General features: G+C 47.4%; 1 protein-coding gene across 1 annotated transcript in view; it reads right to left on the bottom strand.

Annotated features, from left to right (window-relative positions):
- Positions 1-19,525, bottom strand: part of tmie (transmembrane inner ear) — a 159,100-nt gene that overhangs the window by 43,369 nt on the left and 96,206 nt on the right. Inside the window, exon 3 of the mRNA XM_038808461.1 lies at positions 11,838-11,987. Coding sequence (XP_038664389.1) covers positions 11,838-11,987 — 150 coding nt within the window. The remainder of the gene's footprint in view (positions 1-11,837; positions 11,988-19,525) is intronic.

Raw genomic sequence — 19,525 nt, 5'->3', positions numbered from 1 at the left:
ACAGGTCAGTATCACTGTGAAGCAGACCGGGAGGAGTGTGAAACAGGTCAGGATCACTGTGAAGCAGACCAGGTGGAGTATGAAGCAGGTCAGGATCCCTGTGAAGCAGACCGGGAGGAGTGTGAAGCAGGTCAGGGTCTCTGTGAGAAGCAGATCAGTAGGATGTAAAGCAGGTCAGGATCAGTGTGAAGCAGACCGGGAGGATATAAAGCAGGTCAAAACGAGGACTTATTCTTGGAGGCAGGGCACATGACTGAGGCATTAAATTCATATTTTGCATCCCTATACTAAAGAAGATCCTCCCCATGGTAAAATAGAAGGTAGCTCAGACACTTGGAAAGTTTAAAATTGATAAGGAGAAGGGAATGTTGAAAAGGCACCAGGCTAGATGAGATAGCTCCGAGCATACTGAGGAAAGTGAGAGTGCAACTTGCAGAGCTACTGGCCATAATTTTTCAGTCTGCGTTAGACGCAGGGTGATGCCAGAGAACAGGAGAATTACAAATGTTACAACCAAAAGGGTGTAAAGATAAGGCCAACAACTACAAGCCAGTCAGTTAAATTTCAGTGCTGCAGAAGCTTTTGGAAGCGATAATCTTTGAATAGTCACTTGGACAAAAAATGGGCTAATTCATGATTTAAATTTTTTTTTCCAATTACTGGACAATTTAGCGTGGCCAATCCACCTACCCTGCACATCTTTGGGTTGTGGGGGTGAGACTCATGCAGAAACAGGGAGAATGTACAAACTCCACAGGGACAGTGACCCGGGGCTGGGATGGAACCTAGGTGCTCGGCGCCGTGAAGCAGCAGTGCTAACCACTGCACCACCGTGCTGCTCCCCGTATAGATTTCTTAAGGGAAAATTGTGTTTGTCAATCTTGGCTGAGTTTTTTGATGAGGTAACAGAGAGGGTTGATAAGGGTAATGTTTAAGAAGGGAAGGAGAGGGAGAATAGAGAATACAGACCTGTTAGTTTGATGTCAATGTTCAGGATGATGTTAGAATCCATTCTAAAGGATGTGATAACCAGACATTTAGAAAATAATGATAAAATTGGGCCAAGGCAGTATGGTTTTATGAAAGGGAAATCATGTTTGACAAAGCTGTTGGAGTTATTTTGGGGAATGATAATTGTAGCTGAGTCAAATGAGAACTAGTCATTTGTTTGGATTTGGGTGGCACAATGGCACAGTGCTTAGCATTGCTGTCTCACAGCTCCAGGGACCTGGGTTCAATTCGAACATCGGGCTACTGTCTGTGTGGAGTTGCACTTTCTCTCCGTGTCTGCGTGGGTTTTCTCCAGGTGTTCCAGTTTCCTCCCACAGTCCAAATATGTGCAGGTTAGGTGGACCGGCCATGCTAAATTGCTCCCAAGTGTCCAAAGATCAGGTGGGGTTATGGGCATCATTGCTCCCGGACTCCAGGACATCAGCGGAACCACCACCATCGGCTGAACCAGCATCACCAACTCCACTGCAGCGGTCTGCCAGGACGTCACGGGCAACGAAAAGGCTGATTGAGTCCATTTAACTTTCAACACCACCATGGACCTTTGTATGGACAGTATGTACTGTTGTTAAATGTCTGGGCCAGTGGGAAGCCAAGGATACATTTTTTTCCTTCTCTCACTACTACTCATACCACCAGTTCTTCCCCCCCCCCCCCAGCTCTCGTTGACACACCCCCCCCCCCCAACCCGGCTTCTTTCTCCGCAAGGGGTGAATGTGGTGGTATGATTAGCATAGCTGCCTGCCATTAGTGCAGAACACCGGCTTTCCATTGGCCCTGGTCGGTCATGTGCCTCTCGACCGATTGGTTGAGACCAGTCATGTAATGGCTCCCCGTTGGTCGAGAGGCTGAGTTAACCCCGCCTCCAGGGCAGGGTATAAATACCCAGTACTCCCGGCGGTCGTCCATTTACTGTAATCGACCGCAGGGCTAACATCTAGCTGATTAAAGCCATACTTTTGTACCGCAACTCGTCTCGCGGTCAATTGCCATGCTAAATTGCTCCCAAGTGTCCAAAGATCAGGTGGGGTTATGGGCATCAGGCGAGAATTGGGCCTAAGTATGGTGCTCTTTCGGAGGGTTGGTGCAGACTTAATGGGCCAAATGGTCTCCTTCTGCACTGTGGGCTGAGGATGTGAGTGAGAGGTAGCAACAGAGGCCGAGACAATGAGTAAGGGATACCTAGTGAAGGACAGACTGCAAGAAGGAAGAAATATATGAAAGAGAGAAAAAAAAGTTAGATTAAACAGTCACAATATTGCAGCCCCATTCACACCAGTTCAATATTTCTCCTGAATATGAAACATGAATAAAGACGAAACAGATGAAAGAGTATTAAAGCTACAGAAAAAATAGGACAGTGACCAGAATACATTCTGCAAGGTCACAATGTATTACTCAAAATGATTGTATACGTATGGTTATTCAATTTGTAAGTCAGGTTTGGTGATAGAACACCAGTCTGTCCTCCCACAGTCCTTCCCATTCAAAGATGGACTTTGAAAGAACTAGAACTTCAATTTTTCCAAATACCTGGATGGCTTGACATCTCTAAACTTTTCTGATTCAAACTATATTTTGATATATTTTATTATTTGTTTTCCCGATGTTGGTGTCACTGGCAGGACCTGCATTTATGTCCTATTCTTAATTGCCCGGAGAAACTGTTGGTTCTGGTGATTTAATGCAACAAAGTGCTTTGCTAGATCACTTTCAAAGGTGCTTAATAGTTTTTGTGACCAAAAACACAGACCAAATGCAGCCGGGACAGCACATTTTTCTCCCTAAAATACTCGAATCAACCAGTTGATGATTTATGATAATCTGACACCAAAGAAAAAATGTTGGAAAATTTCAGCAGGTCTGGCAGCATCTGTAGGGAGAGAAAAGAGCTAACGTTTCAAGTCCAGATGATCCTTTGTCTAAGCAGGTCATCTGGATTTGAAATGCTAGCTCTTTTCTCTCCGTACAGTTGCTGCCAGGCCTGCTGAGATTTGCCAACATTTTCTCTTTGGTTCCAGATTCCAGCATCCGCAGTAATTGGCTTTTATTTTTATGATAATCTGACAACTTCATCATTAATTTTATTGATGACAACTTTTTATTTCCAAGTTTTTAAAACTGAATTCAAATTGTGTAATTACTGTTCCAGTAACATAACAAAGGCACGTTAGCACTCTTTTGAAAAATCTACTTAAAATATATGAAAATTATTGGAGATGTAGATTCAGTTTTATGTCTGGATGATGAAGTAGGACGACTTTGCTCTTTTTTTATGTCGTAATTTCCATGTTTCTCTCCCACATCAACTACACTGTAACTGCTGATTCAGGCTGAGAACCAACAGACCCAATATGAAACCAAGAAAATTTTTCTCCAATCAACGATCCCAGACAGAAAATCACAAGAGTCAGGACTCTGTGCGAACAACCAATGGCAGTCAGAACTTAGTGACAACACTGAGTTGGAGTCATGGCTTAGTGTGGGCAACCACTGGGAATCAGGGTACAGTCTGGGAAACCAATGGTACTTAGAGCACAGTGTGGACAATTAATGGGAGTCCTTGTTCGGTGTTGGCAATCAATGGGAGTCAGGGATTAGTATGGGCAACTAATGGTAACAGGCCTCTGTTTTGGCAACCAATGGGAGTTAGGATTCAGCGTGGGCAATCAATTGGAGTCAGGTATTGAGTCGAAGTGACAAGCAAGACGTGTAGGCTTTGGGGAGTAGAAACAAGAAGGTCTCAGCGTTTTAGATCTGATGGCAGAGGATAGTTTTAGATCGAGTCATCCACAGGACTCATGGCTGTAGATTATATTCCAGTTATATTGGCTTCTACCTGCACTTGCTGGAAACTTGAGGTAATTGAAATTAAACAATCAGAAGTTAAAACAATGGTAACTACAGGGAAACATTTCATTATTCAGGAGGGGTGAATCCTATTTGATATAATGCATAGTAAAACCCCAGTGCCAGGGTGTCTGTGATCGTATCTATTCAGTGTAACTGTTGCCTGTAGATCAGTGATAGCACCACATTGATTACTTATTTAATAAAAATGGAAAATGCTGGAAATATTCAGCAGATTTGGCAGCTTCTGGGCTTTTCACTGTCTTCCCTCTCAACCCAACCTTTGTTTACTTTAGCATACCATTTTGCCTTGCAATGGTGCTGATTTTGTCACTTAATCTTTACTGCCTTTCTTCCTATCACATATCTTTCTCTTTTATTTGTTCCTCTGGTCCCACTTTCCAGGCCTCTACTTTCTTCAAACCTGTTACATATCTAACCTGTTTCAGTTCAGGTGACAGTTTACCAACCTGAAACATAACTATTTCTCTCTTCACTGATGCTGCCTGACCTGCTGAATATTTCCAGCATTTTTCGTTTTTATTCCAGAGCTTCAATGCCCAAAGTATTTTGCTTTTTTTAATGAATGGTTATTTATTTATTTACCTTCACTCATGGCCTGGAGTGAATCTGATAATTGAATGGAAAGGTCACTTAGTGCTGATTCGTTGAGGTACAGGAATGGAGGTGCATTGTACCCACGTTTCATCAATGATACATTATGCCTCTCATAGCACCTTCATAAGCAAGTTGTACGGATTGATGGAGAGGCCAGCCCTGAAATCCCCACCTCAGCTCAGGAACTGCGTGAGAACTGAATGTAGCATTCTTACGAAACAAAAATGTTGCAAATCAGGCTTTTATAGCATGCAATTGTCAAAATCTACAATTTACTTAAAATGGCAAATCCATTGAATTAAGCCCTTTGAATTAAGTTGGAGAACGCAGAGACTGAAAGATAGGAGAGACTTGTGTCTTCAGTTAGATATTCCTGTCGGCGGCGGACACGTTAAAATGAAAGGAAAGGTGTTGACCCAGTGGATGGTTGTCTTGAATTCAGAGAGGCGCCATTTCATCTTCCTCGTGAAGGACAGGTAGAGAGTGGACAGATCTGTGTTGGAGCTGACCAGAGACAGTTTGCAGAGGGATAGTGTCAGAGGAATCTAGGATTCAGGGAAAATAGAGAGGGAGAGAAAGGGAGAGAAAAAAGAAATCAGATCAGAACAAGGAAGGCAAGGCAGAATGTTTTTTTTTGCCCCTGGAGATACGTTTCTCCCTGATTTCCTGAAGCTGAAATACAGATTCACGAGCACTGTTAGCCTTACATTATTTTACCTGTCTGGTTATATGACTTGAGGGCACCATTTTCTGGCCAGTTTCTCTACTTTCCAGTTGTGCACACCCACATGGTTGTGAGGGCACACACACGAGGGCACACACACATGCACACAGATGCGCGGACACAAGTATGTCACGCCTGGACACACACACACAATGCCTGCACACATGCATCTGCAGATAAGACACATATAAACTTACATATGCACAAAGGTGCACACTCACGTGTGTCAAGAAGCATACAAACATACACACATACTGATGGAATGTGTATTTCTACGGACACGTGCTTGTAGGATTAGAATAATGGTTTTAATATACTTACAACAGAGCCAGCCTGTTAGCTGTTGAACTTTCGGTGAACTGGCTGGCTGACTCTGTGGCACGGATCTTTATACAGCAGCTCCAGGGGGAGGAGTTCTGGGCGGAGCCAAGGGGGGAGCCCAGTACAAACTCTTGAGTACTCCCAGAGCTACTCCCCCTGCTGGTCAGGTAGTGCAACTGCACTTACAATATCGGTACATATATATACTGGGAACAGAGTGACATTGTTAACTTATAATACCATGTGAATCTCATTCACCACACATACACAAACACAAGCAACAAACATGCACACTCATAAACATACACATATACACAAACATACATAAACTTACACACATGTAAACAACTTGGAACAAGACCACTGCCTGTATTTTTTTCAAATCTCTTACAGAACATCAGTTCCAGTTGCTCTATATGCTGACTCAGCTGAGATCAAATAACTACAAATGAACTGAGAGAAAGCTCAGAAATTCAAATGGAATCAGAACCCCCAGAGCATCTCGAACAGAAACATTTCAATTAGCTACAACACCACAGAGGAGGAAGATAAACACTGACGTGACACTGATCTAATTACAAAGTGCATTAATCAAAATAACAGCAGCAAACACTGCATTTATCTGGTGCCCATGTTGCAAAGCACTTCACAGCAAGAGGATTACATTTAGCCTGTCACCTTTAATTGGGTTAGAATCAGTTTAATGAAATCTTTGATTTAATCTCTAACATCTGGCCAACTAATCTCTGAAACCATGCTGGGTGAAGCTCAATGAGCCCAGATCAGTCATGATCTAATTCAGTAATTGGCAACTTGCTGCCTGTGGGTCACATGTGACCCGTCAGGGTTCGGAGTGCGGCCCGTGAGACATTTTGCTGACTGTTGCTCACATGCAGGGCTGCCCAGATACCACTGGTTTCCATATGTGTCGGGCAGTATTCTCCGCTCCCGGGACTAAGTGCCCGTGCCGTCGTGAACGCCGTTGCGTTTCATGACGGCGCGAACAGGGTCCGGGCATGACCTATTCTGGCCCCCACAGGGGGCCAGCACGGCGTTGGAGCGGTTCACGCCGCTCCAGCCTCCTTATGCGGTGCCAAATGGGTGCCGTGCCAACCCGCGCATGCGCAGCTGGTGCAGCTCATTCCTGCACATGCGCAGTTGGGCCGCGCCATCCTGCGCATGCGCGGGGAACTTCTTAAGCACGCCGGCCCCTCACCAACATGGCGCCGGTATTCTGGGGCAGGCCGCGGAAGGAGGTAGGCCTGGGGGGCAAAAGGCTAGCCCGCCGATCGATGGGCCCCGATCGCAGGCCATACCCTGTGGGAGCCCCCCCCCCCCCCCCCGTGAAGGAGCCCCCCTCCCCCCACCCCCCACAGGCCACCCCCCTCCAACGTTACCACCGGCAGCGAACAGGGGTGGACGGCGCCGGCGGGACTCTGTCGTGTCGGCGGCCGCTCGACCTATCCGGGCCGGAGAATCACCGCTCGCCATTTGCGGCGATTCTCCGAGCGGCCCGCCGCGAATCTCGCGGCGCTTCAGAGGGATGGTAGAATCGTTTGCGGGTGTTGGTGCGGCGTGGTGCGACTCGCGCGGCGCTCCAGTGATTCTCCCACCTGGTGTGGGGGGGGGGGGGGGGGGGGGGGGGCGGGGGGGGGGGGGGGGGGGGGGGGGGGGGGATAATACCGCCCGTCTTCTTTTCCTCCCAGAATGACTGAAGTAATACGTAAGTAAAGCTAGGGCAAGTGAAGTGAGGTGCATACTGATTCTACACAACATTGACTGTGAGAGCCCTGCGTCCAATCAAATTAGACTTACTTTTTTTTTACCATTTGAAGTCGGTGATGGAGGTTATTCATGAAGGCCCTGCCTTCTCAACCTTTCCCCTCGCCTGGAGGTGTGGTGATCTCAGATTAAACCTCCACCAGTCAGCTCTCCCCCTCAAAGGAGAAAGCAGCCTCTGGTCATCTGGGACTGTGGTGACTACCTAGTTCTAATAATATATGAATGACTATGTAAAATGGCAGAACAGGCTCAAGTGCAGAGCGGAATATTTCTCTTCCCAAGAAGCCGAGGGAGGTTTAGTTAATTCATTGATCAACATGGAGGAAAGTAGACACGAGAGATGTGATTGAAGCGCTGGGCTTACATCTACTTTAGTGCCCCTCTCTAATGTGATGCATTCCTGCTGCAGTTGGCATTGCATAACTGCTGCAATGGTGGTCCATGCAAATTCTGGGAAATTATTTCTATACGATCTAATGACTAAGATGATAACACAACTTGCAGAAAACCAACTATTATTATACTAATTATTATATGTCATAAATTGGAAAGAGGAAGGTGGGTAGGGGCTGGTGGAGAGAAGGTGGTGTAGTGGTCATGTCACTCGACTAGTAATCCAAAGGCTCAGGTTAATGCTCTGGGGACATGGGTTCATATCCCACCACGGCAGTTCTAACCACTGTGTCACTATACTGAGGGAACGCTGTACAGTCAGAGGGTCAGTACTGGGCAGGAGTCTCACTGTCAAAGGGTCAGTCCTGAAGAAGTGCTGCACTTTTGGAGGATCAGTTCTAAGGCAATGCCGCATTGTCGGAGCGTCAGTACTGGATTACTAATGATGTTATTCTCAATGTACTCTGTTGCTTATTCTTTTGTCTACTATGTACGTACCGTGTAAGTTCCCTTAGCCGCAGAAAAATATCTTTCACTGTGCTTCGTTACATGTGACAATAAATTTCAATCAATCACCTTAAGTGGATCGGTGCAGACTCGATGGGCCGAATGGCCTCCTTCTGCACTGTATGTTCTATGTTCTAATCAGTCAATACTGCACTGTCAGAGAGTCAGTACTGAGGGCATGCTGCACTGTTGCTGGGCAAGTGCTGAGGGAGTGCTGCACTGTCGGAAGGTTAGTACTGAGGGTGTACCGCACTATCAGAGAGTCATTCCTGAGGGAATGCTGCACTGCCGGAGTACTGGGGGAGTACAGCACTGTTGGAGGGTCAGTACTGAGGAAGTGTTGCACTGTCAGAGGATTGGTATGGAGGGAGTTGCACTGTTGGAGGGTCAATAATGAGGGAGTGCTACACTGTTCAACGATCAGTACTGAGGGAGTGCAGCATTGTCGGAGGGTCAGTACTGAGTGAGTCCTGCACCATCGGAGGGTCAGTAGTGAGGGACACTATTGAGAGAGCACTGTACTCTTGGAGGGTCTGCACTGAGGGACTGCTGCACTGTTGGAGTGTTATTACTGAGGAAATACTTCACTGTCAGATAGTCAGTACTGAGGGAGTCGTCTTGTTCTCATAACTGGTGTCTTTCAACATTGCTGACATCCTGGTGTCCATGCTCTTTACATCCTTCCTGAAGTTCGGTAGCCAGAATTGTCCACAATATTCCATTTGAGGCCTAATTAGTGATTTATAAAATTCTAGCAAGATCTCTTTATTTTTCTATTCTATTCTTTAACAAGTCACAGGCAGAAACACTTCTTTAACCAATATATCAATTTGTCTTGCCAACTTTAAGGGTTTTTCTCTGTGCTCATCTACACTTCTACAAATCATTCTATGCATAAAGCACACTTTCCATATTAGACTTGCCAAAGGTTAATCACACATCTATGCGTTGAAATGCTTTTGTTGATTCCACCATTCTGTCTGTGCCATCTTAAAGCTTGGAAATATTCTTCTTCTTACTTTGCCAAGTTTTCTATCATCTGCAAACGTAATATTGCTTTCTATACCTGATATGAGGGCATTTATAAAAAATAAAAAGAGTAATAAATGCAAAACTTGGGGAACACCACTGCAAAGCATCTTCCTGTCTGAGAACATCCATCCATCACCATCTTTTACTTCCTGTCATTGAACTAATTTTTTATCCATATCACCAATTTAACCCGGCTGGGTCACTGTCTGTGTGGAGTCTGCACGTCCTCCCCGTGTGTGCGTGGGTTTCCACCGGGTGCTCTGGTTTCCTCCCACAGTCCAAAGATGTGCGGGTTAGGTGGATTGGCCATGCTAAATTGCCCGTAGTGTCCTAAAAAGTAAGGTTAAGCGGGGGGTTGTTGAGTTACGGGTATAGGGTGGATACGTGGATTTGAGTAGGGTGATCATTGCTCGGCACAACATCGAGGGCCGAAGGGCCTGTTCTGTGCTGTACTGTTCTATGTTCTATGTTCTAAAACCTGGAAAGTGGAGCAGGAGGAGGCCATTCGGCCCTTCAAGCCTGTTCCGCCATTCATTCTGATCATAGCTGATCATCCAACTCAATAGCCTAATCCTGTTTTCCCCCCATATCCTTTGATCCCCTTCACCAAGTATTATATCTAACTGCTTCTTTTTTGGCCTCAACTACTTCCTGTGGTAACAAATTTCACAGGCTCACCACTGTCTGGGTGAGGAAATTTCTCCTCATCTCTGTCCTGAATTGTCTATCCCGTATCCTCACACTGTGACCCCTTAACCTGGGCACCCCCACCATCAGGAACATCCTTCTTACATCTACCCCTGTTTAGTCCTGTTAGAATTTTATAGGTTTCAATGAGATCCTCCCTCATTCTTCTGAACTCCAGAAAATACAATACTAACTGACTCAATCTCTCCTCATATGTCAGTCCTGCCATCCCAGGGATCAGTCTGGTAAACCTTTGTTACACTGGCACTATAGCAAGAACATCCTTCCTCAGATAAGGAGACCAAAACTACACACAATACTCCAGGTGTGGCCTCACCAAGGCCCTGTATAGTTGCAGCAAGACATCCCTGCTCCTGTACTCAAAACCCCTCACAATGAAGGCCAACAAATCTTTCTTTAGCGCCTGCTGCACCTGCATGCTGACCTTCAGTGACTGGCGTATGAGGACACCCAGGTCTTGTTGCACACCCCCCTCTGAATTACCATCTTCTTAACAACCTCTGGTGTGGTGCTTTGTCGAATGTCTTTTAAAGTTCCTACTGCAGTACATTGATCAAGCTTCTCTGGTGAGGTGCCTCATCAAATAATTCTGTGGGGTTAGCAGGGCATGATTCGCCTTTAACAAATCCTTGCTGGTTCTCCTTAATATAAGCTTTCCAAGTGCACATTTATTTTGTTGCTGATAATGTTAGAAAATCTCCAGTGGAGATAATCTTGGCCTGGTTTTGGAGCGCTATGCCTGTCATTTGCTACTTACCAGACCAAGCCTGGATTTTGTCCAAGTCTTGTTGCATGCAGACATGGACTATTTCTTTATCTGAGAAACTTCAAATAAAGCTGAAAATTGTGCAATCATCAGTTAACAACATATCTTTCTGATTAGTGTACTGATGCTGATAGTCTTGTGGGTGTTTCCTGAGGTTTTTGATAGCAGTGATTTAGAGTCAAGGGATCTCTTTAAAAGCAGCTGGATTGCAATCTGTTAAGTAGATATTAATAAACTTTATTTCAAGTGTTTTGGGAAGCAATTCAGTATTCCCAAAATTAGGGACTAGGAAAGAAAGGGATGGGAATATATGATAGAATAAACACACTAGTTTGGGAAAATGTGCTTTCTTGAAAAAGATTTCATACAAATTTAGAATCTCAATGTTCTTGCCTCAATGTTGTTGTCTGCTAACACACAAGGAGTTGTAAGTGGAAAGAATGGGACAACTACATTTGGCTCGTCAAACCCATTCCTTTTCAAACCATAGTCGATTTTAATCTATTCCATCATGGACTCCCCATTTCATGTACTGAAGAAAGTTTCTGCATCATTTGTTCCTCATTCCTGAAAAAATAATTTAAAACATCCCAGAATTCCACACCTAAAATGATGGTACAGGACACCCATTACAAGCTAATACTCATCAGTTCCAGAGCTCCTGTACTCTAAGATTTCAGTGTTTGATTTCATTTAATTGTATCTGCATCTATGCTTATCCTGACATAACCTAAAAATAATAGGACATAGTTATTGGATCATAGAATCCCTACAGTGCAGGAGGAGACCATTCGACCCATCAAGTCTGCACCGATCCTCTGAAAGAGCATTCCACCCAAGCCCATTCCCCAGCCCTATCTCAATACCCCTTAACCTGCCTTACACATCTTTAGACACTAAATGGAAATTTTGCATGGCCAATCCAACTAACCTGCCCATCTATGGACTGTGGGAGGAAACCGGAGCAGCCGGAGAAAACCCACGCAGACATAGGGGGAAATCCGCACAGACCGTCACCCAACATGGGTCCCTGAGGCTGTGAGGCAACAGTACTAATACAAGGGTTTATTTGCTGAAACTTGTTTTTTAAATGGTTTTCGGATAGTTTGGAGACTCATTGCTCACCTCCAGGCATCTCTGTCAGCTCATTCAGTGGTGGGACATTATCCAAGGTGTTGGCATACTTCTTTGCAGCTTGACGCTGAGCATAACGTGCTTCGATCTCCTTTTTTGTCCTGGGTATTCGGCATTTGAAGATGCAACACAGTACAATTACTGAAAAGAAACAGAAAGGTCTCATGACTATCTGGGCAAAGCAACTTGGTCATCCTCGAGTGGTCATAGTCTCACCTCTGAATCAGAAGGTCATGGATTCAAGTCCGACTCCAGAGACAAGCACAGTATCTAGGTGGCCAGCCCAGTGCAGCACTGAGGAAGTGCTGCACTGTCAGGGTTTCTGATGAGACCTTAAACTGAAGACTTGTCTGTCTTCTCAAGTGGATGTGAAAGATCTCACGGGAAAAGGTTTAAGAAGTGTCTTAAAGGAAGAAAGTGAGTTAAAGAGGAGGGGAGGTGTCGGGAAGGAATTTCAGAGCTTAGGCCTGAGGCAATTGAAGGCACGGCCACCAATGATGAAGCAATTGCAGCAAGAACTTGTCAGGACCAAAAGATTTGGGCAATGGAAGTAAAATTCACAAGCAGGTGGGGGTAACCAGTATTCCCACTTCCCCATCTGAAAATTCAATTTCCTGTCCAAATGAATCACACCTGATATTTATGGGAAGGTGTGTAGGGGAGGCTACAAAGAGTTGAAGAACCTGGTAAGTTTAGGTAAATGGAGGTCCTGCTGAACTTATCGGCCGGGCTTCATTAACATATTGTGGCTCAGTCTCCAGACTATAGCTGCCAACCAATTGGAAAGTCTGGGAAATAGGTAAAATGGACCCTTGGGAAAGACCCCAGCAATCGGGAGAGATGGCAAGAAGTCAGCAATTGGGAGGAGGGAAATAGGTCGGTAATCTGGATGGTGAGTGTGGTATCCTGCATGGGGCGCATGGGACAGAATTGATGATAGTCCCTGTGTGGCTCGAGGAATATGCACTCCCCTGTGAACTTTGGCATGGGGACTGTTGTATATAAAGTCAGCCTGACTAGAGCAAGCCTCCAGAGAGAAAGGACCAGTTAAGCCTAACCAGGTCCTGTGTGCATACGCTTTTGTTGTGAATAAACCAGTACTTTATTTTACTCAACCAACTCTTTTGCCTTTATAAAGTGGCGTAAGGCTGGTAGTTGGGGTTGGGTAAGACAATCAGTTATGGGAAAGGAAGAGGCTGACAGCCTTCTTGAAAAGGCCAGGGAGAGCATTCCAGCATCTCCTGGCCCACAAGGAACGCTGAAGCAGCCACTTAAGTTGCAACACTGTCAACCCCTGACCTAATTTCACAGTTAAGCTTCCTGACTCCGGGGAAATCTACTCAGAACGAGTTAACTTTAAAATTCGGCTTCAAGTTGCATTGGAGGAACCCAATTCAAAAATGTTAATGAGCCTCCTGCTTCACTATGCAAAGTCACTCACACACCCCCAAACGGGTGGCTCTTTAGCCACACATTAGCCTCTCCTTTCCATCAAGGGAGGCCATGATTGCTGTGGAAAATTACAGTGCGCTTCTCTCACCTGGAGAGATCAGGTGAGCGGGAACAGGCAGCGCCTATGATCTTTGCAGGAATTTTGTTTTTTTAGTACAGAATTTCAGGACAGCTCGAGAGATTGTCACTCTGCCTCATTGATCAACCCAGACTTAACTGTTGCAGAAAAAAAAAACACTTTTGGCATTTTGCTGCTCTCTCAGAGATGCAGGGCAAGGAATCGATCAGTGTCCAGGGCCCTCATCACATAAGCTTGCCTTAGAATCAGGCCACACTTTGTCCAGGTAGCGTCATATTTGTGTCAAACACAAATATTCAGTGACAGAACTCTGAGGCTTCATCCCCTGGCACAGCAAGAAGATTGATGGCAGCATGGGACAGAGTGATGCTAATTATTATCTCCCTGCCTGTGGTTCGTCTGGGAATCTGGAGCCTGGCACAGGGAGGATTTTGAGCACTTTCAGGTGGGGACATTTTCAGTAATTCCCATAATTGAAAAGTCACATCTTGCCAAAAAAAACATGTTTTCCTTCCTCTAATGTGAATTCATGTTGGCACTGTTCCCCTGGGTATGAGCAAAGAACTGAATGAAAACAAGTAAATCAAGAATATATGTCAAGCAAGGAATTGGAGGGCAACCAATTTGAATAATACCATTCGAGTAGTTTTTATCCTCCTGTGGGTAGTATGTGACCTCTCTACATAATTCAGTCTCCCAAGCCCCCCAGCTTCCAGTTAATACCAGCGTTCATCTGGTTTCTTGTTTTCATAGCCCTTATGTGCTACATCGGGAGATTTGCCGTAAATTCCTACCAGCGTTCAAGCTTCTAGTTGCAGGAGTATTGCTGGGGTCACATTGAAGTCAGGCTTGAAAACGTCATTTGACCCAGCACCCACAAACCTTTTGGGGAGAAAGTTCCAGATTGCTGCAATTTGTGTCAAGGGTCCATGTTGCCCATTTTCCAGACTTCCCATTCGGTTGGCAGCTATAGTCTGGAGACAGAGCTACAATACGTTAATGAAGCCCGGCTGGACTGATGGCTCCTGGGTGACAGGGGTTATCCGTAGGTTACACCTACCCGGAGGCCACAAACCGACGTGGAGACCCGCTACAACGAGGCCCATGCGGAACCAGGGGTGTGATTGAGCAGTACTTTGCCTTCCTGAGGATGTGATTCAGGTGCACTGAGCGCTCTGGAGGGGCCCTCCAGTATAATGCTGGGAGGGTTGTCCACGTCGTGGCAACAGGCTGCGTCCTCCACAACATCGGGGTGATGTGCTAGAGGAGGAGGATGAACATCAGTCCTCGTCTGATGAGGAGGATGCGGGGAGGGTGAGGATGGGCAGGACATGGGGCTCGAGTAGACAGGAGGCTGCACAACATGTGCACTAGGGCCAAAGCGCACAGGTCGATCTGATCTCTTCCAGATTCACCGGTGGGGGTTGGGGAGGATTTGCCAAGGGCACGGACATCGCATCCCATCCCCACACCACACCCTCCCCACCCCACCCCCCCCCCCTCCCACCCAGGCCGACCACCCCCTGCCTGAACACAGAGGGTGAGGGATCAGGGGATGAGCACAGCCATCAAACTGCTTGAAATATCCAGGCTCAAAAAAGGGCCATGCTGAAGATCCTTGAAAGAACAATAAAGTACCTCTAATCTCCCCATTACTCCGTTCCAGCTTCAAGTTTATCTCAAAGAAAAACTTCCTACAGATCAACTAGGGGAGCCATTGCAACTGCTGAGACAGAGGTAAGACTTGGGGTTGGGGTGGGGGAGGGAAATAACCAAAATGTGAAATGGGGGCAGGAAGAGGGGAAGGGAAGAGCCATGGGTCATGTTTCAAATGCTGTCTGGTGAAGGGTGAAAGACTGCCCAGGTACAGTTTTAATATGGTACCAGGACTGCCACCCACATGCGGTAAAAGTGGATGGTTCCTTGAGATTTTCCGAGCTCCTTGCAGATGCATAATTAATGAGCTGAACGGCAGAAGATCGCTTGTTCAGCTGTCCCGCCGCCCAGCGGGAATTATTCAGACTTTCCTGCCCACCACTGGACTAAGTCTCCAGTAGAGAAGACTAGGCTCTACTTGTCTGCCTAGGGTGCACCACAACATATAAATGGAGTGTAGAGTGATAACTTTCAGAATTGCCAACTCCACTTTTTGATATTTCATCCATCATATCATCTCTGCTAATAGTTCAGTACACATGCTTTTTATGGAGTTTCCGTGCCTGTCATGTACAGTTGCTGGCTCATTGATTCGAACAGGCCTGTCCTAACATTCCCTCTGTACACTGCAACTAGACCTTCGATTCTAATCTATTGTCACAGCTGTCAACATCGGCAAATCCAAGTTGAGAGATCTTCCACTGGGAGCCAGGCACCCTGAAGTGGTGATGCACAGTGAAACAGGAGCATGTCTGAAACCAACAATTCTGTCTGTAAAGTGAAAGGGGACTGATCATTGACAATGATATATTCCCGGCCCCTTCTCCCTTCCTCTTATTCTCGATCATTCTCTTTTCTCTCTTCCTCCCAATTTTTTTTCCATTCCCTTTTTCTCCACTGCCGGCATGCCCTGGTCCCGGGATTTCCAAGTACTTTCTTTCTGAGAGTGCATAGGGTTTCGGGATAATTCTATTCAAACGATTCTATTAAAATAAAAGCGAGAGTAATTGTGCTATTGAACTAACACTTTGGTAGCTTGGACTTTTCCTTTTACTTTATTGTTTTTCACGTTTTTCTTGTTCTTGGACTCGATTAAGTCTTCATGCCAGGATTTGCACATTCTTAATCCTGTCAATATCTGCAGGGCCAAATTAAAGATTCTTCATCCATAGAATCCCTACACTGCAGAAAGAGGCCATTGGCACCTTGAGTCTTCACCAACCCTCCGAAAGAGCACCCTATCTGGGCCCACACCCCCGCCCTATCCCAGCAACCACATAACCTCACCTAACCTGCACATCGTGGACACTAAGGGGCAGTTTAGCATCGTCAATCCACCTAACCTGCACAGCTTTGGAGCGTGGGAGGAAACCTGAGCACCCAGAGGAAACACACGTAGACATAGGGAGAAAGTGCAAGCTCCATACAGACAGTCACCCAAGGCCAGAATCTAACCCAGGTCCCTGGTGCTGTGAGGCAATTGCCTGCACTATTGCTGATCTTCTTGACCAGTGATAGGCAACCTAGACAAAGTGGGCCTCATGAGTGGCCTTCCTTCATCTCAGCGGGCTGCAAGATTAAAATCGGGCAGGTTCATTTACCATGACTCCACGAGTAAGATTGAATATATTTAGTACACGCCGAATATTTAATGATGAGTTATGGAAAATGCTTAATCATTCATGGGCCACAGGTTGCCTACCAATGTCCTTGAAACTCCCAGCACTAACAGACCTCAGCTTGCTCTCTTAAGTACAATTACCTAATTATGCACTGTGGGAGAGAGGCGATTCTCTTTAAAACTTTCCCAATAATAGGGTGGGACGGTGGTTAGCACTGCTGCCTCACGACATTGAGGACCCGGGTTTGATCTTGGCTCCGGGTCTTTGTCTGTGTGGAGTCTGCACATTCTCCCCGTGTCTGCGAGGGTCACACTCCCCACAACCCAAAGGTGTGCAGAGGAGGTGGATTGGCCATGCTAGATTGCCCCTTAATTGGAAAAAAGAATTGGGTACTTCAAAAATTTTTTTTACATGTGCCCAATAATCTATGCTGCACATCTATTTTCAGATAAACAGTAGTTAATCACAAAGGTTGAAGACCAGGATGCAATCTCTTTGTCGGGATTTTTCCAATTTTATCACCAATCACGTCTGAAGTCCTTTTAGCACCCAATCTGGCTCGCTGTTTTTTCCAGGCCTGTGGAATTCTGGAGGTGAGGATTGCTCACATTGACAAGCGGCAGGAAGATGGAATCCTGCCACAAGCGAATGGCGCGTGGCCGAGAAACAGGCGGCTGGACGTGGTCGGCGGGCCAGAAGAAAGGGAAATGGAGATTGACTGCGAGCGATGGAAGGAGACCCAACTTAGTTGCGGTTCCCTATGGCGTGTGTGTGAACCTCCCGCTCCCCAACACCACCTTCACGCCCACACCACCCTCACCCCCACCACCACCACTCCCCCCGTGGTCTAATCATGCATCTTGTCTTGTGTCTTGCAGGACCTGCGGGTGATGGGGTGGCTCCTTCTGGTGTGCCTTGTCCCCAGCCAGTGCCACAGCCTGAGTTCCCACATGTGCCAACCAGCGACGAGGACAGCAGCACCGACTGGAGCCCTCGTCCCGAAATACAGGACACCCCGGAGCTCCTATCCTGTCACAGATCTCCTGTCACAGCTATCTCCAATAGCCAACACCATCCCAGAGACACTCACCTCGGTTGGGCACTTTAATGAAGAGGCTCCTGGGTCACCCTGTGTGTGTACCACACACATGCTTCAGTACATCAGGTGGAGGTAGGAACTCCCAAGGGGGCGGATGGTCAGAGGACGGGCTGACCGCAGGGACTAGCTGCCGTCCAGATGGACTTTAGGCTTCTGTAATGGACCGTCCCATCTATAGTGGAGATCCAGCCGCAGAGCCAGGGACTACATGAGGGGTTGTCAGCGAGCATCCAGCACCTGGAGGTGCAGTTGGAGGAGTCCAACTGCATGCAGGAGCAGGAGGTGTTGCCGACGATGCGTGTAACCCAGGGCAACACCACATGGGTGGCGTCTGTGGTCGAGGCATTGGGACCGAGGGTTGTGGCTATGGATCAGCATGTCCAAGGCCTGGGGCACACTGTGCAGGCACTGGCCAAAGCCGAGGATAGGGTGCCCTCTCACAGAGAGCCATGTGCCAGAGCCACCTAGACATTGCAGCAGCGCTTCTGAGCATGGCCCAGTCCACAGTGGGCCATGGCTGAGAACTTCGGCAGCATTGCCCAGACGCTGACCAACGTGGCGCAGACACAGAATGAGGTGGCTCAGGCCCAGAGGGAGGTAACGCAGTCACTAGTTCATGTGTCAAACACCCAGAAGGTGGTGGCACTGCTGCAGCATGATGTGGCACAGTCCCAGAAAGAAATGGTCCACTCCCTATGCTCCATGGGTGCTAGCATGCAGACCCTGGTCGGGACCAGAGCAGGTCTCCAGGACTGGCAGCACCAGGTGGCAGGGGTGCCTCAGGGGATAGCTCCGCTCATCCCCCCATCGCATGGAGTAGTCCGGGGGGCCATAGGGCAGCCCGAGGGAGAAGGAGGTAATGTGGCATGTGCTGGTGACTCCCGCAGGGGAGGTGCTGGAGCAGCGCAGCACCTCGGACTCCCTCCTCCTGTCCCTGGCGCATCTGGTGGGCATCAGGCAGAACAGGGTGGCACCATGCCACCTGGGACACCCGAGCAGGAGCCTGGCCCATCTGTACCCGTCGCGGCAGAAGACGGCCGCCAACGGGGATCCAGGTCACAGGGTGGGAATCACAGAAGGCTGCCTCCACTCCTGATGTAATATCTGGGGATCGACCGAGATGGAGCGTTTGGCCCGCAAGGCCAAAAATGAAAACAACCAGTTAAGTTGGGATGGGTGCAGGGCACAGTTTAGCTAAAGGAGCTCGGGCACGTATAGGTATATATTTATGCGCAATAGATGCCTGTTCACACTGTTCCAACCCTTCGGTGCTCTTTCAGAAGGGTGGGCTGGTCTGGTCTGGGCCAGAGAGGGTGTGTGGCAGGGGGGGAATGTGCGGACGTTATAGGTGGACTGTGCTTACCAATGTCCACCCCTGACCATCCCCACCACCGGAGCCCTAGGGATCCGATGGCACCATTTGATGAAGTGGCCCAGCTCGCATGTAGGGATCACCCAGGTGGATGGTGGAAAGTGCTACCATGGGCAGGTCAGACGTTGTCAAATGATCTGCAGCACCAGAGCTTATCGCTGAGTGGGCTGTCATCATCCTTCATCCCATGGACAATACCCGCTGTTACTGTCAACCCAGGGCCTGCACCCCTCTCCCCTCCTAGTGCTGCAGGTATGTATCACGGAGGGGTTGCAGGCAAGTGGATGGCCGGGGAGAGATGGGGGGGGGTGGTGTGGGAGTGGGACGCAGTGTTCGTGCCCCTGGCCAGTTCTTCCTGCCCCTCCAGTTGGTGAACCTGGAGGAAATCATAGCGTCCCG

This window comes from Scyliorhinus canicula, chromosome 10, assembly GCF_902713615.1.
Source record: "Scyliorhinus canicula chromosome 10, sScyCan1.1, whole genome shotgun sequence".
Taxonomy (NCBI): domain Eukaryota; kingdom Metazoa; phylum Chordata; class Chondrichthyes; order Carcharhiniformes; family Scyliorhinidae; genus Scyliorhinus; species Scyliorhinus canicula.
The sequence above is the reverse complement of the archived record's forward strand: the minus strand, read 5'-3'. Positions and strand labels throughout refer to the sequence as shown.